General features: G+C 29.4%; 1 protein-coding gene across 1 annotated transcript in view; it reads right to left on the bottom strand.

Moving 5' to 3' along the window:
- Positions 1-2,742: 2,742 nt before the first annotated feature.
- The window catches only part of LOC118194392 (hydroxyacyl-coenzyme A dehydrogenase, mitochondrial-like), a 50,964-nt gene continuing 39,850 nt past the window's right edge, over positions 2,743-13,856 (bottom strand). The window contains exons 7-8 of the mRNA XM_035365541.2: positions 5,998-6,114; positions 2,743-3,202 (exon numbers count right to left, since the gene is read on the bottom strand). Coding sequence (XP_035221432.1) covers positions 3,081-3,202; positions 5,998-6,114 — 239 coding nt within the window. The 3' untranslated portion in view covers positions 2,743-3,080. The remainder of the gene's footprint in view (positions 3,203-5,997; positions 6,115-13,856) is intronic.

The following is a 13,856-nucleotide window of genomic DNA, read 5'->3' as shown; positions in this document are numbered from 1 at the left end:
TTTTCAACCACTTGCGCTGTGACTAAACTTCATGATTGCGGTGCCGTGTACAATATAACAAGCGATAAAGTGTCTCATTTACACCGCTCTGCGTATGCGAGTGCAATCCAGAGCTGTAACTCGAGAAATAAACAATCTCGTCGTTATGCTACGTGTGCACCATGTTATTTCCATTTTTGCGATAAATGCCTATCGACATGGTGTTCACGTCGCTCGCGGTTTGAGACAAAAGCATCTCGACGTGCGTAGCACGTCTTTTTAGCGCAAGTGGTTATAAAAAACTCATTAGATTTAATTGTAAAGAAGTTATCAAGGTGCTGTTCGACAGTCTTCAAGAAAGTAAACTCCAGGGTGTTCAGAGAATTTTGAAGTGACCGGATATTAAAAATAGCCCGCGATACTCAGTAAGTCTTTGTTCGACATTCATCGAAACATGTGGCCGAGCATCGTCATGATGGAACACAACACTTTGACAACTGGTTAGTTCTAGGCGTTTACTTCAATTCCAGCTTTTAAAATGGCATATGGGAATAGTGTTTTTCATAAATTGCCTCATTTAGTAACAACACTTCATAATATACAATTCCTTTGTAATCCAATCACAAGACATTACTTTGTTAGAATGCACAACCCCTCTCAATGTTATTAAAAGAGGTTCTTTTCGCTTATTCCATGATCTTTTTCTTATAACATAATGTATGCACTTCTCATTTCCAGTAATCAGCCATTTCAAAAAAGGAGATTTATTTAAATGTAGCCCATCTCTCTGTGTTATTAAAGGGAGTTTTTTTCATTTACTCCATGAATTTTTTCTTGTAACATTATTGTATAACATCGAATCCTTATCTCCAGTAATGAGCATTTCAAAAGAGGAGCTTCTTTATCTCTTTTCAATAAAAAAATAATGCCAAAATTTGAGCAAGCATATTCTGCTCTTAAAGCATGAGGTACAAACACATCATAACAGTTTATGGATCCATTTTCTTCAAATGGTCAATATTTAGTCTGTCTGAGAGCTCCTGAACTGTATAACATGCATTTTCAAAAAAAGTTAATTTTCAAGTCCTCGCTTATGGAGGATGGTTGTCAACAGTGGACATAAATCTTAGAATTTACGTGTTTCTCAAAACAACTTCAGACTGTGTCATCCGAAACAGCACTTTGTCTACATACTGCACAAATTTTACCAGCAGTCTGACTAGCAGTTTTGAGTTTTTTAAACTAAAACAGCAAAATGAATGTTTTAGTTCTCCAATCTTAGCACTGCATTGAAAATAAATTATATCACAACACATGCTAAAGTTATTCAGTATGAGTAGAAAAGACCATATTTAAATATCTGCCTCAACCAAGGTCATTCCTTATCAGTAGCAGCAAAATAACTAGAAGAAAATATCCTGGAATCTGAAAAAGCATAGAACTTTCCCAATGACCTAATACTTAAGATTCAACTCAAAATTTGCTTTACTATAGCACACACTGCAGCAAGTCAAAGCACCAAAAGCAGTTAGATGTAAAACAATATCATTCAACCCCTGAAATGTACATATATTTCTGTAATCAATGGACATTAGAAATGCATGAGGCTTCCTTGAAAAAGACTGACAAATTATTTTTCTTTATAGTCCTTTAAGTTGCATTACTTACATTTAAACTGAGCTCAGTCCATATTTGTAACATTTTCTGATAACATCAGCAAAAGAAAAAAGAAAATCTTCAATCAATTATTTTAGACCTTTAATTTTGGAGTCCACATGATATTAAAAAATTCTTTCAAATTTTGATTTTGTTTTGTATCATTTTCGAATTATTAAGGAAGTAGAATGGAACCTAAGAGTTGCATACTAATTCCTCTAAGAACAATGTTTGACAACTGTTAGTTCAAGGCGAAATAGTACATTATACGGTATATGGTGATGAAATAGTACATTATTTCTATCAGTTGAAATTGATTTGAAATATTTTTAGCAGCCCCAGCATATGGTCATCGTAAGAAAATAATTAAATAATATGAAATTGAAATAGCACTTTATCTTTCTTGATGGTTAAAAATTATCTTCTATAGTAATATACAAGATGTGGCTATTAATTTCCAGCACTGCTCTAATAACATCAGAACAGATGGTGTGAAAAACGTAACATTTTAATATGTTTCGAAGTAATCCCCATCTGCCGTAATACACTTCTGTGCTCGGCTGTATAAGTTGTGGAAACAACTTTTAAAGTCCTCTTTCGGAAGGCTCTTCAATGTCGACATCACGTTGCATGGCAATGCAATGTGTGGGACATTGCATGACAATGTCCCCCACATTGCATTGCCAGTAGTCAAGCATGAGGTCAGGGAGCTGCACCATTTGCCATATTCTTCTGACTTGGCCCCCCACAGACTTCTTTTTGTTTTCCAAACTCAAAGCTGTGATCAAAGTAACACGCTTTGTGGATGTTGAAAACATCAAAAAGAACATGACGTCAACATTGAAGAGCATTCCGAAAGAAGACTTTAAAAGTTGTTTCTACAACTTATACAGCCGAGCACAGAAGTGTATTACGGCAGATGGGGATTACTTCGAAACATATTAAAAGGTTATGTTTTTCACACCATCTATTCTGGTGTTATTAGAGCAGTCCTGGAAATTAATAGCCACACCTTGTATAATTGCTTTATAATTTTAAATGTAAAGAGACATAAAAAAACTGCTAAAGAAAACAAATATGGAAAGAAATAATACAAAAGGCAAGGCATATATTAAAAATATATTTTATTTAAATACAAAATATAGAAATTCAGATAAATTATTTCAATATGAGTTTTCTTTAAAAATTGCCACTTTCTAATTTTTCCCACTTAACTCTCAAAATATATCGTACATCAATATGAATAATTCATATATAAAAATGAACATTTCCATACAAAATGTATATAAATTATTATATGCCAGCTAATAAGCAAGCGAAACATTTGATTAAGAAATGCTTCAAGTAAAAAAAATATACATTTTTATGTTGTTTTCAAACATTTTAGATCCTTCAAAAGTTATATTTCTTGAAATGCAGGTACAATGATTGCTTTGAAAACTTAATTACTTCTTATGCTTATAGAAGCCTTCACCTGTTTTAACGCCTAGTTTCCCTTCTGCAACTAACTTATTCAGAAGTGGGACAGGCTTGAAAAGTGGATTATCAGGAAACTTTTCATGCCATCCTATAGCATACAAAACAAAATGATTTATTATTATCACATACTGCATGTATAAACAATTATTCAATGAAATATTGATAGATTTAAGTGTAACTGCAAAAGCACAAATAATTAAGCAATTAGTTTATCACAGGGAAAGTTGTCAATTTATCAGTCTGATATTCATCACAAACACAATCAAACTAAATTTTAAAGCTGGATAAATTTTTTATATTGATTACCTTTTAACACATTTTCATTTCCTCATATTGGGATTTTTTTACATAAGACTTTTCTCCATAACAAATGATTCCTTACACTGTTCTCACCCCCCCCACATTTAATAGAAATTTAATATACTTTTAAGATTCTGATTATTTAGTTCAGAGATTCACGTGTCATGTAAACAACAGTTTCCTACTAAAAGTAATTCACATGCTCTTACTTATTCTAAAATTAAAATGAAAAATTTATTTACAAAACCATTTTTAATCTTTTACAAGCATTTTTAAATTTTGATACATTTAACTTCAGGGGGATATTAAGATAATTTTTATCAGATTTAACAATCAAAAGAGATAATCAATTTCATTTTCAGAGCTTTTAAACAATACTTAAGCATTTTTTATATTATCATAAGGAAACACTTTGATTAATTTTTTTTACTTGAAATATTAAAATATTAATAAATTTAACATGAATTACAAAAACATATATAAATTGAGTAATATCTTAAAAGTATGTAAAACATGCAGCCTTTGTACACTATATAATCACATAAGCCACAAAATGCTAAAAATTATAATAGTATAACAGAACTGATCAGCTACTTTTCAAACATGATATCAGACACTGTTTCAGATGAGGATATCAGTTTAATAGTAAATATTAAATTTACTAACACACAGTGTTCAAAGAAACCCATACTGTATAACACTGCACATCATATATTAAAGAATACTATTACAAACTATATATAGTCTCATTATGACAATACATTATCCTATTATACATTGTTATAGTTACTGTGAAATGCTCAAGAATATATAAAAAAAAAAAGTCTATTATCCTTTAGTCCATTTTACCTAGACAGTGGCACTATCTAATATAATTCATAAATTACATGTGTTAGAAATATATATATATATATATATATATATGATAATTTTGTGTAGATGACCTCTGTTAACCCTTTGCGGCACAGTGTGTCCGGTCTGGACACACCTAAAATTTTCCTTCTGTATGCACAGAAAAATTGAATGAAAAAGGATTTATAGGTTACTCTGAACCTTCTTTATTTATAGTAGATGGCAGCTCAACACAAAGCAGTCCATATATTTTAGGCATGTTTAGTTTTTTAAAACCCTCATTTTTCAAAGGAATCGTCAAGATTTTTTTTTAGGGTATAAAAGGAATTGTTTGAAAAGAAATTTCGATGTTATTTTTTTGGCTGTATAACTAATCTCCTTATTTTATATTAGTTTTAAATTTTTACCTTGAAATCTTGCCTAAAATCAAACGGCGAACCCTAGGTGTGCCCAGACCGGGCTCACCGATAATCTAGGACAACTGAGAGTCTGTATTCTTTGTTTCTCCACATCTCATCGGTCAGATCATTGACAACAATGCTCATTTCAGCACTTTTTATTCACTCAGAAGCTCTATTCAATCAGTGTGTGCCCCTGGGCACACCCACAGAATTAAAACGATAAGTGCTATCTTCACAAAATGTTACTTGTGTACTCCTCTAGGCCTAATTAGACTGCCTACCCTTTTTTTTTTTTTTTTTTAATTTTTATCAAAACTCCCGACTTTAAAAGGTAGCGCGCTGGAAAGGGTTAATTGTAATAAATTTAGGATACTTTGAAGAGAAGCTACTAATTTTTTTTTTTTTTAGTCATTAACAAGATGGTTTTAGATATGGCTGGTATACAGATGGAATGCATAGTAGAAGAAGTAACTTGCAGATGTTGGCATAGATAACAAGACAAAATTTTATTTCTTGATATTCTATATTTTTTTTTTTTTAGTCATTAACAAGATGGTTTTAGATATGGCTGGTATACAGATGGAATGCATAGTAGAAGAAGTAACTTGCAGATGTTGGCATAGATAACAAGACAAAATTTTATTTCTTGAAGAAAAATTCTGAGCACACATTTCTCGTTTACACTTCACTATGGGTACAAGAAACACCCCATAATCTTTCATAACATTACCATTTTTTCAGACAAAGTGAAACAATGAAGTAATGCATCTTAGCACCAGCAAAGTAGAAGAAAAAAGCTCTGCAATAGTAGCAGTAGTATTTAAAAACTTAATTTCTTTGATTTAATTCTTGGTCTGCAACTGGTTATTAGCTATTGCAATACAGAAGGTTTATGTAAGCAAGCATGAAATTTAAAGATGCAGTACAGAAAAATTATTATAAACAAAGGGGAGAGCCAAATTAAAATGGGGGATAAAAAGGACTATTGCCAAATCAAAGTTAATAATTTTGAGTAACATATTTTATATCTTAAATATACATAAAGATATCAAGCTAAACAAATTTTGTGATTTTGTAAGAAAGGAACAAATATGGAAAATTTTGTTCTCCTGTATACCAAAATATTAAAAAATTGCCATAAATCATGAAAAAGCAATTTTAACTCTATGATAAAAAGAATGAAACTTCTTAAAGTATGATAACTATTTACAGTGTTTTTTATAAAACAGAAAAGGAAGTTATTCATTACAAAACATCAAAAATGCTACTTTAAATTTCATCATGTTTATAAAAGTGAACACAGGTTTAATAACAAATTATTATTACATACCATTAATAATAAATTTTGTGGTATCAAGGCCAACATAATCCAGCAATTCAAAAGGGCCCATTGGATAGCCAGCTCCTAATTTCATAGCTGTATCAATATCTTTTGCAGTAGCGTCACCTAAAATAAATGGTAGTATTAAAAAACCTAATAATTATAAATTCTCAAACACACACAATAAATATTAAAAACATACAATTCCATCTCTATATCTTAAAATCATAAAATTTTTCAGTAAAAGGTTCAGAGAAAATTTAATGGTGTTTGACATGAATTATCTAAACAATTATTTATGCCTAGTAACATTAACTTTTATAGCTAAATATTTTTCAATTTCTAATTAAGACAACAAAAACCACTCTCTATAAACTAAAATCATCTGCCAGAAACAATACAGGGATACCTCTCAATGAAAACCAGTTCCATTATGATCTTAGTCTTATGTAGATGTGCCTGCCACAAAAAATTTCAGCATATTTAACTTCCAAAATAACTGCCTTGACTATCTTGAATTTTAACCCGCTTTTAATATTTGACGAGTTTATTAAATTTGCAATTTAATGTTTCAGTTAAACCAAGTTACTGAATACTTAAGTTTTTTTGCAAAATTCTATATTTATATACTTTGATTTGTGTAATGATTTATTTCATTATTTGTTTTCATGATATTCAAATCATGAGAATGATTTCTCATATGTACAATGAAAATGAACCTTTTGACTATGTAGACGCTCACAAGTTACTTGAAGTAATAAATATGTGTGTCAAATTCTAAAAGTTCTGTTGAGAAGGAAGTCACTATTTCTAGCACAGATTTGAAAAATCAGGTTTAAATGAAAGTTATTATTTGACTACTTAATGGAAGAATGTCTTTATAATGAATATGTAAATTATTTTCCCTGTTACTTTTAATTAACAGTTTTTAAGGAGGAAAAACCTTATTCTGTGCATTTTCATATATAAAATATACTTTTGCCATTTAACACCACAAAATAACATCACCTAAATGACAATATGCATCCGAGTAAAGCCTGATTTTGAAAACAGTACAGAGAATCATCAATGAACAGGAATTGCAGACAGCTTGATTATGCTTGAAGATACTGCGTGAAAATGCTGCTACTGCAATGCTAGTACCATAATGCTAGTAACAAATGAATTAAAAACTATACTCAACACAGAACATGGTATAAAAATTTCATTAATTAAAATTAAATCTGTTTTGCCATTAAGTCATTCACATACATCACATTCTGTGAAAAAAATCACTTAAAAGTTTTCAAGACTCTTGGATTAGAAAACTTAATTTCAAACAGAATTTATTACATATTATAAATAGCTCATAGTTGAAAAATTAGCTGATCCAAATTTGACTTTAATACTTCAAAATACTGCAAATTTCTAAAAACAATGATTCTAAATTTTGCCCACCATAGCACATAACTGCACACATATTAAACAATAAAAATTTACATCATTCACACTACTTTACAACAATTTACATGAAATTGAAAAAAATTAACACTTTCCTAATTTTAACAGTAATAAAATATTATTTGATTAATAGCCATGATGAACTGAAAACCACATTCACTTTCCAAAAAATATACTACAATTTTTATCTTCCTTTTGAATCAATAAGTTCAAAACTAGTGATCTGCTTTAAAATTAATTTTAAAGACAACAAGGGGAAAAAAACTTAAATTTTTGGCAATGAACATTAGAAAATTACATCAGAAGATAAGTCAAAATGAAAATAGCTCGTTTTTCATTTTTTTCATATTTTTTTTATGAATTCAATTTTCATTTTTACTATTCACATTTTCAATAACAATATTTTTTAATAAATGCAATAAAGAAAAAAGAACACAATTTATTTTCTCTAAATCTTATACAGTCAAAAGTCGTTAATTCGGACACCCATAATCCAGAATGATCTATAATCCAGACCTCAAAGCTAAAATCTTTCTGCGCATGCGCTGCATTGACACATGCGCATAAGCGTTTACGCGTGCGTGTAAGACCTTTTACGTCTGCGCATATGCGTGTGTGCAAGTGCAGAATATGTTTTCACGTGTGCGTTTTATGTATAACGGATGGTATAAGCTAAAATTATCTAATTATCTATTTCAGTTAATGTTGATGATTGCGTTGTTCCTTAATTTTCGAATTGGATCCGGCTTATTATTTTTTGCAGACTGTAAGAGTAATACTATAAAAGTAAACTTGAACTTCCGATTATGTCAAATAGAATTTCCGATTCTGGAGCTCCAAAAGGATCGTACAAAATGAAAGTATGTTTCGATGTCCATCAAACAAAAAGTGGAATTGCTGCAAAAAATGGATAAAGACATGAAGAATGTGACAGAGAAGTTAGCGAAAACGAAAAAATTTCGATTGACAAGTTAATCGGTATTCTCGGCACAGCAATTAATGGGACTTGAACAGCGGAACTTTGTAACTGAACAAGAAATTATGTCTGTTTATAGAATTAAAGAGAAAGTATTATCACATAAAACGAAGAAACTTAAACAACTTACATTGAAAGAAATGTTTAATAAAGTGAAGAAATAAATATTAAGCTTTTTTTTTTTTTTTTTTTTTTTGTAAATTTTGATACCCTTTAGATCATAATTGTTCTTTATTTCATAAATTACGGTTTCATATTTTTAATTTTAGAATTTCTGCATGCCATCTTACGAGATTTAAACTGATGATCTATAATCCGGAAAAATCGATAATCCGGAATCGCCGAAGTCCCAACGAGTCCGGATTAACAACTTTTGACTGTATATATAATTATATATACCTTAAAAATAATGTTCCTATCTTTACTTTTATGACCATTATCTGCTATTAAATCAATAACTGATAGATGCAGTTCCAAAAACATATGATGAGAAGAGGTCTAATGGAGAAGGAGATGGTCTTTTTTTATTATTATTATTTAATATTAAATGTCAAATCAATTAGAACAGAGGTTCCCAACCCTATGCCCGCGTGCACTATGGCACCCGCCAATCTTTTAATGTGTGCCCGCCGCTATGCGATCATAATAAAAAATTTTTATTTTTTAGAAAATTCTATATGAAAGTTTTCTCATTTTTAGTGCAATAGAAACTGTGTCCAACATAGACACTAGCACAAAATGAAATGTGGTCGATTTATTTATTTATGTGCATGTATACTTGAAAAAGTAAATGGTACCCGCCGTCTAACAGATATTCTAGAATGTGCTATTAGGGACAAAACGTTTCGGGACCCCTGAATTAGAATATACATATATCCACATTGCATCATTTTTTTTCTCAGTAATCCTTTTTCCAACAAAAAATTCTAATCTTCTGATAATTAGTCCAAAGGAGCTTTGTCCCTGAAGGACTATTGTTTTCATTTTGTAATTTTGCAGCGTAACCCTATAAGCGGCGTGTCACTTTTCAAATCGTTGCCACCAAATACTATCACTCTGTCTTTTTCACTACATCCATTCCTTCTACAACTTGGCCAAAGACAACATGCTTCCCATCCAACCTAATAAATAAATCAATTATGCATTAAAATGTTTTATTTTGAATCTGCAATAAAGATCTAACTGCACAGTTTTAAAACATTTACTGCTACCTAATGCTTACAAAACAAACACACACAAAAAAAAGGGGGGGATTTTAAATTATGCCCAAAGGGGCATTTTTTTAAACGTTTTGTGTGTTACCTTTATTTATTAAATATCACGCTCTTTGCATTTAAATCATAAAATTCAGTTCAATAGCAATGTCGCAAAATAATTTTAAAATGAACATATCTTTAGGATTTCCGATACACAGTTCCACATGCTGGAGATAAAGAGGTTTTTTTTTGGCATTTCATGTTTTTCTGTATTTTGCAATTTTTAATGAAGATGTTTTGAGTTTTTATGCTTTTTGCCTTGCCATAAAGTGAGTACTGAATTACTTGAATGAGAAATATATCTGTAATAAAACTTAAGGAGGAAATAGGTTTAAATGGAAATGCAGAAAAAAAAATGTGTATAATTTAATAGGCATTACAAGGAAGTCAATGTGGTGCCCACATCAGATTTTTACCATGTAGCATTCATGCAAGACAAATCACAGTTTGCAAAAAAATGGGGGGGGGGGGAATCATTGATTTTTTTTTTTTTTTTTTTTTTTTTTTTTTTCAGAAGTCATTCCTAGAAATTCTAATCTATTCCTTAACACTTATGCCTACCCCCAAAGAAAAAGGATCCAGTATACAAATAATAATATTATTTATTAAAGAGAATTAAAATTTTAATAAGTTTAATTTCTGGAGAGGGAAAATTTCTGGAGAGGTTTTAAGAATCTCTGGCAGGTTTATGAAAATACTTATGAGGTTCCAAACAGCACATCCACAAGGTTCTCATCAAAATGCAATTTTTAATTTCCCTAACTAAACAAACTAGATTTCAAATTAAAGTTCAGTAAATGACAATTTTACAGGTTTACTACAAAATATAATTCCGTAAGAAGAATATTATAGAAATTAAATTACTTGTTACTGAGAAACTGAATAGATAATTACATAATTCAAAATACACATTTAAACCAGGGGTGGCCAACCTTTTGGGAAGATTACGACTACCTGTGGGATTTTTTTTCACGGAAGTCTGAGTAATGAAAAATTAAAAAATAATTTAATAAATAAAACAAAAGTACAATCTTGGGTTTTATTGTTAATAAACATTTTTTAAGGTTAGGTGAGTTAGGTTATATATAAAATAAGAGCGAATAACTTGAAAAATTTAATTCTAAATAATTATTAAACAGTCAGTACTTAATGTGGTCTTTGAATTTGTAGTTTTCTTACCAAGATATTATATTAGGATTAATTCCTGAAATGCTAAAAAAATTAGGTGTTTTATGTGCATATCAGTTAGTCTTGAATATTTTGATTTTATTATATTCAAAATAGGAAAAATTTGTTCACAAAAATATGTTTATCCAAACCTACAATAACATGAGACAGCTAAATCATGTAAATTTGGGAAATTGCTTGTTGGTACGAATTTCCAAAATTCAACACAAGTCCGATCACTTGCAGTTGAAACAAGTTACATATTACATGTATCACTGAATATTGATACTTCAGTTTAACCCATTAACGGCCACATTATTTTAAAATGAGAATTTTTGAAAAATATTTTTAAATTACATTTTTTATATCATAAATAAAGGAATTATGAAGTTTCATTCAATTACCATAATTAGAAGTTCAGATAATAGGTGATCTATAAAAAGATGGCTATTTGAAGAAATTAAACAATGAAGAATCTGCCTAAATTTAAATATGTTTCTCGCATTGTGATAAAACAATGGTATCTAGAGCCATCCAATTTTGAATGATCAGAAAGCCCAAATTTGGAATTTGTTTTATTATCGATTTCACATTTTGTAAAACTTTAACAAATTTTTGATTAACAAACTCAATGATTAAAAAGCAAGCAATGGCAACACTGTACAAGGAGGGGGGGGGATCTCCAGCGAACGGAACTATGCATCGGAAATTCTAAACATATACTCATTTTAAAATTATTTTGCGACATTGCTGTTGAACTGAATTTTATGGTTTAAGTGCAAAGAACATGATATTTAATATACAACGGTAACACAAAAAACATTAAAAAAAAAGGCCTCTTTAGATGTAATTTAAAAGCTGAAACCTTTCAGATTTTTTTATTGCATTTTGCATCATGTATATTTGCTGAGAAATGAAGCAGAAGCATATTTCCAGGTATATTGTAAATTGCCAAAAATTTGTGAGTATTTCAATTCTCACGGAATTAAATTATACAATGACAGAAGACATATAACGAAAATGCAGTAACTACTCATAAAAAGTGAGAACTGGTTTGAGGGAAGTTTCATGCCTTCTTATTTAACAGATACAAAAATTGCATAAAATAATATGATGTTTGATGCAATTTTGACTGTCAAACAATACCACCAAAAATCAGACAATCTATTTAATCAATCTGCTGACTTGCCAAAAAGCACTCAACAAATTGTAAGTGTATATCAGCTGATGTCAATCAAGTACCAAAACATAAAATAAATAAAAAGCTCATTATACCTCATTAAAAAATTTGCCTACAGGTTGCATGACATACATTCAGAAATTTATATATGTCCTTCCTTTTTAACAATCTGATGAAATTCTTATGAATGTAATTTCATTTTTTGCAGGAACAGCTTTTATGGAAACTATTTTTTTTTTTTTTTTTTTTTTTTTTGTTATTTTAGTTTTGTACAGTGCAAACTTTAACCAATACAATCTATCAAGAATTGCATGGAAGTAATATATTCTTAAAATTCAGATTTTACGATTCATTACTTCTCCACATAATAAACAATTTTTGCTCATTACAAAATAAAGGTTTATAGCTAGAAAATAAAACAATGAAAATTGATATTCAAAAACTAAATAAGATTTCTTTTCACATTTTTCACACAATAATTCATCACAGTTTGTATAAACTTTTTTTTGGACTTTCTGAAAATATAGAATATTATCATTATCAAATGCAGTTTTATTCCATTTAAATTATAAAATAAAACTTTTTCTTTATGACAATTTTCTTTAAACATTTAAAATTTCTTTATGACATTAAGTTAAAAAAAAAACTGTGACATTTTGAAACTAAAATAGACATACAGAAAAAGATATAGAACATACACCCATACTGAAGAGGGAGAATTCTGATTGCACAGTATGCTAATAAGTTGAATCTGTAGTAATTAGAAAACTTAGCAGTCTAGTAATACTAAATATTCACTTTTGTTTCAATTGACATTTGTGGCCACAATTTACTCGGCACTCTAATCATGCCTATTTCCAGAACATTTACATTTTTGTTACCATTGCAATAGGAAGAGAGCATAGCGAAAGAGTGTCCAAGCAGCACAGAAGTTGAAGCTAAATGTACATTTATCCAATATGGAAGATCGACAAAAGGTCAATTTCTAAGCGTTTTGGTTTAGGTCAGAAAGGTTTTAATTCTAAAAATTTTGAGTTTAGATTCTAAATTAACTATGTCATCTGTGTAATGCAAGCTGTGTGAAGGAGATTAAGAAATGGCACAGTCCAAAAAAATTATTATTTTTTTAGAATAGAGAGAAAAAAATACCCAAATTAAAAAATAAAAATTAAAAAGGATATTGTTAAATTATTTTTTTAGAATAGAGAGAAAAAAATACCCAAATTAAAAAATAAAAATTAAAAAGGATATTGTTAAATTAAATTATAAAGCTGATTTACATATTTTTTATCTTAATATGCAAGATAAAAATATGTAAATCAGCTTTATAATTTAATAATATCCTCTTTATTCCTTATTTTTAATTTGGGGATTTCCTCTTATTCTAAAAATAATAATAATTTTTCTGGACTGAGTCATTTCTCGATCAATCTCTTTTATATGCTACAGTTACAAGGGCAGCATAAGGGCTAAATGATGGTTTTAGAATAATACCTGCAAGCAATAATTTCTCTATTTGTTTTTTTAATTTCACTATTATCTTTAGGGGATGCTTGATATAGTCGACAAGCCACAGGAAGTTCTGAAGTTAATACTATTCTTGGAGGTTCAATATCTATGCAACCTACATTATATTAACTTTCCGCAAAAATAAGACTATGTCTATTTAGTAACCCATTCAACTGGTTATCTATACAGGAATTTTCACACTCATTTCTTCCAACAGTATTGAAACAGTCCTTTTCAAGTTTTATAGTCTTGAGTAAATACAAGAAATTATTCTTGAAAGGATTACTTAAACATATAACTTTGCTTATATTTCTTTTAAATTGAAATGCATCATAGTCAC

This window comes from Stegodyphus dumicola, chromosome 7, assembly GCF_044657685.1.
Source record: "Stegodyphus dumicola isolate Sdum_Otavi_A_Nest chromosome 7, ASM4465768v1".
In the NCBI taxonomy this organism is placed as follows: Eukaryota; Metazoa; Arthropoda; class Arachnida; order Araneae; family Eresidae; genus Stegodyphus; species Stegodyphus dumicola.
The sequence above is the reverse complement of the archived record's forward strand: the minus strand, read 5'-3'. Positions and strand labels throughout refer to the sequence as shown.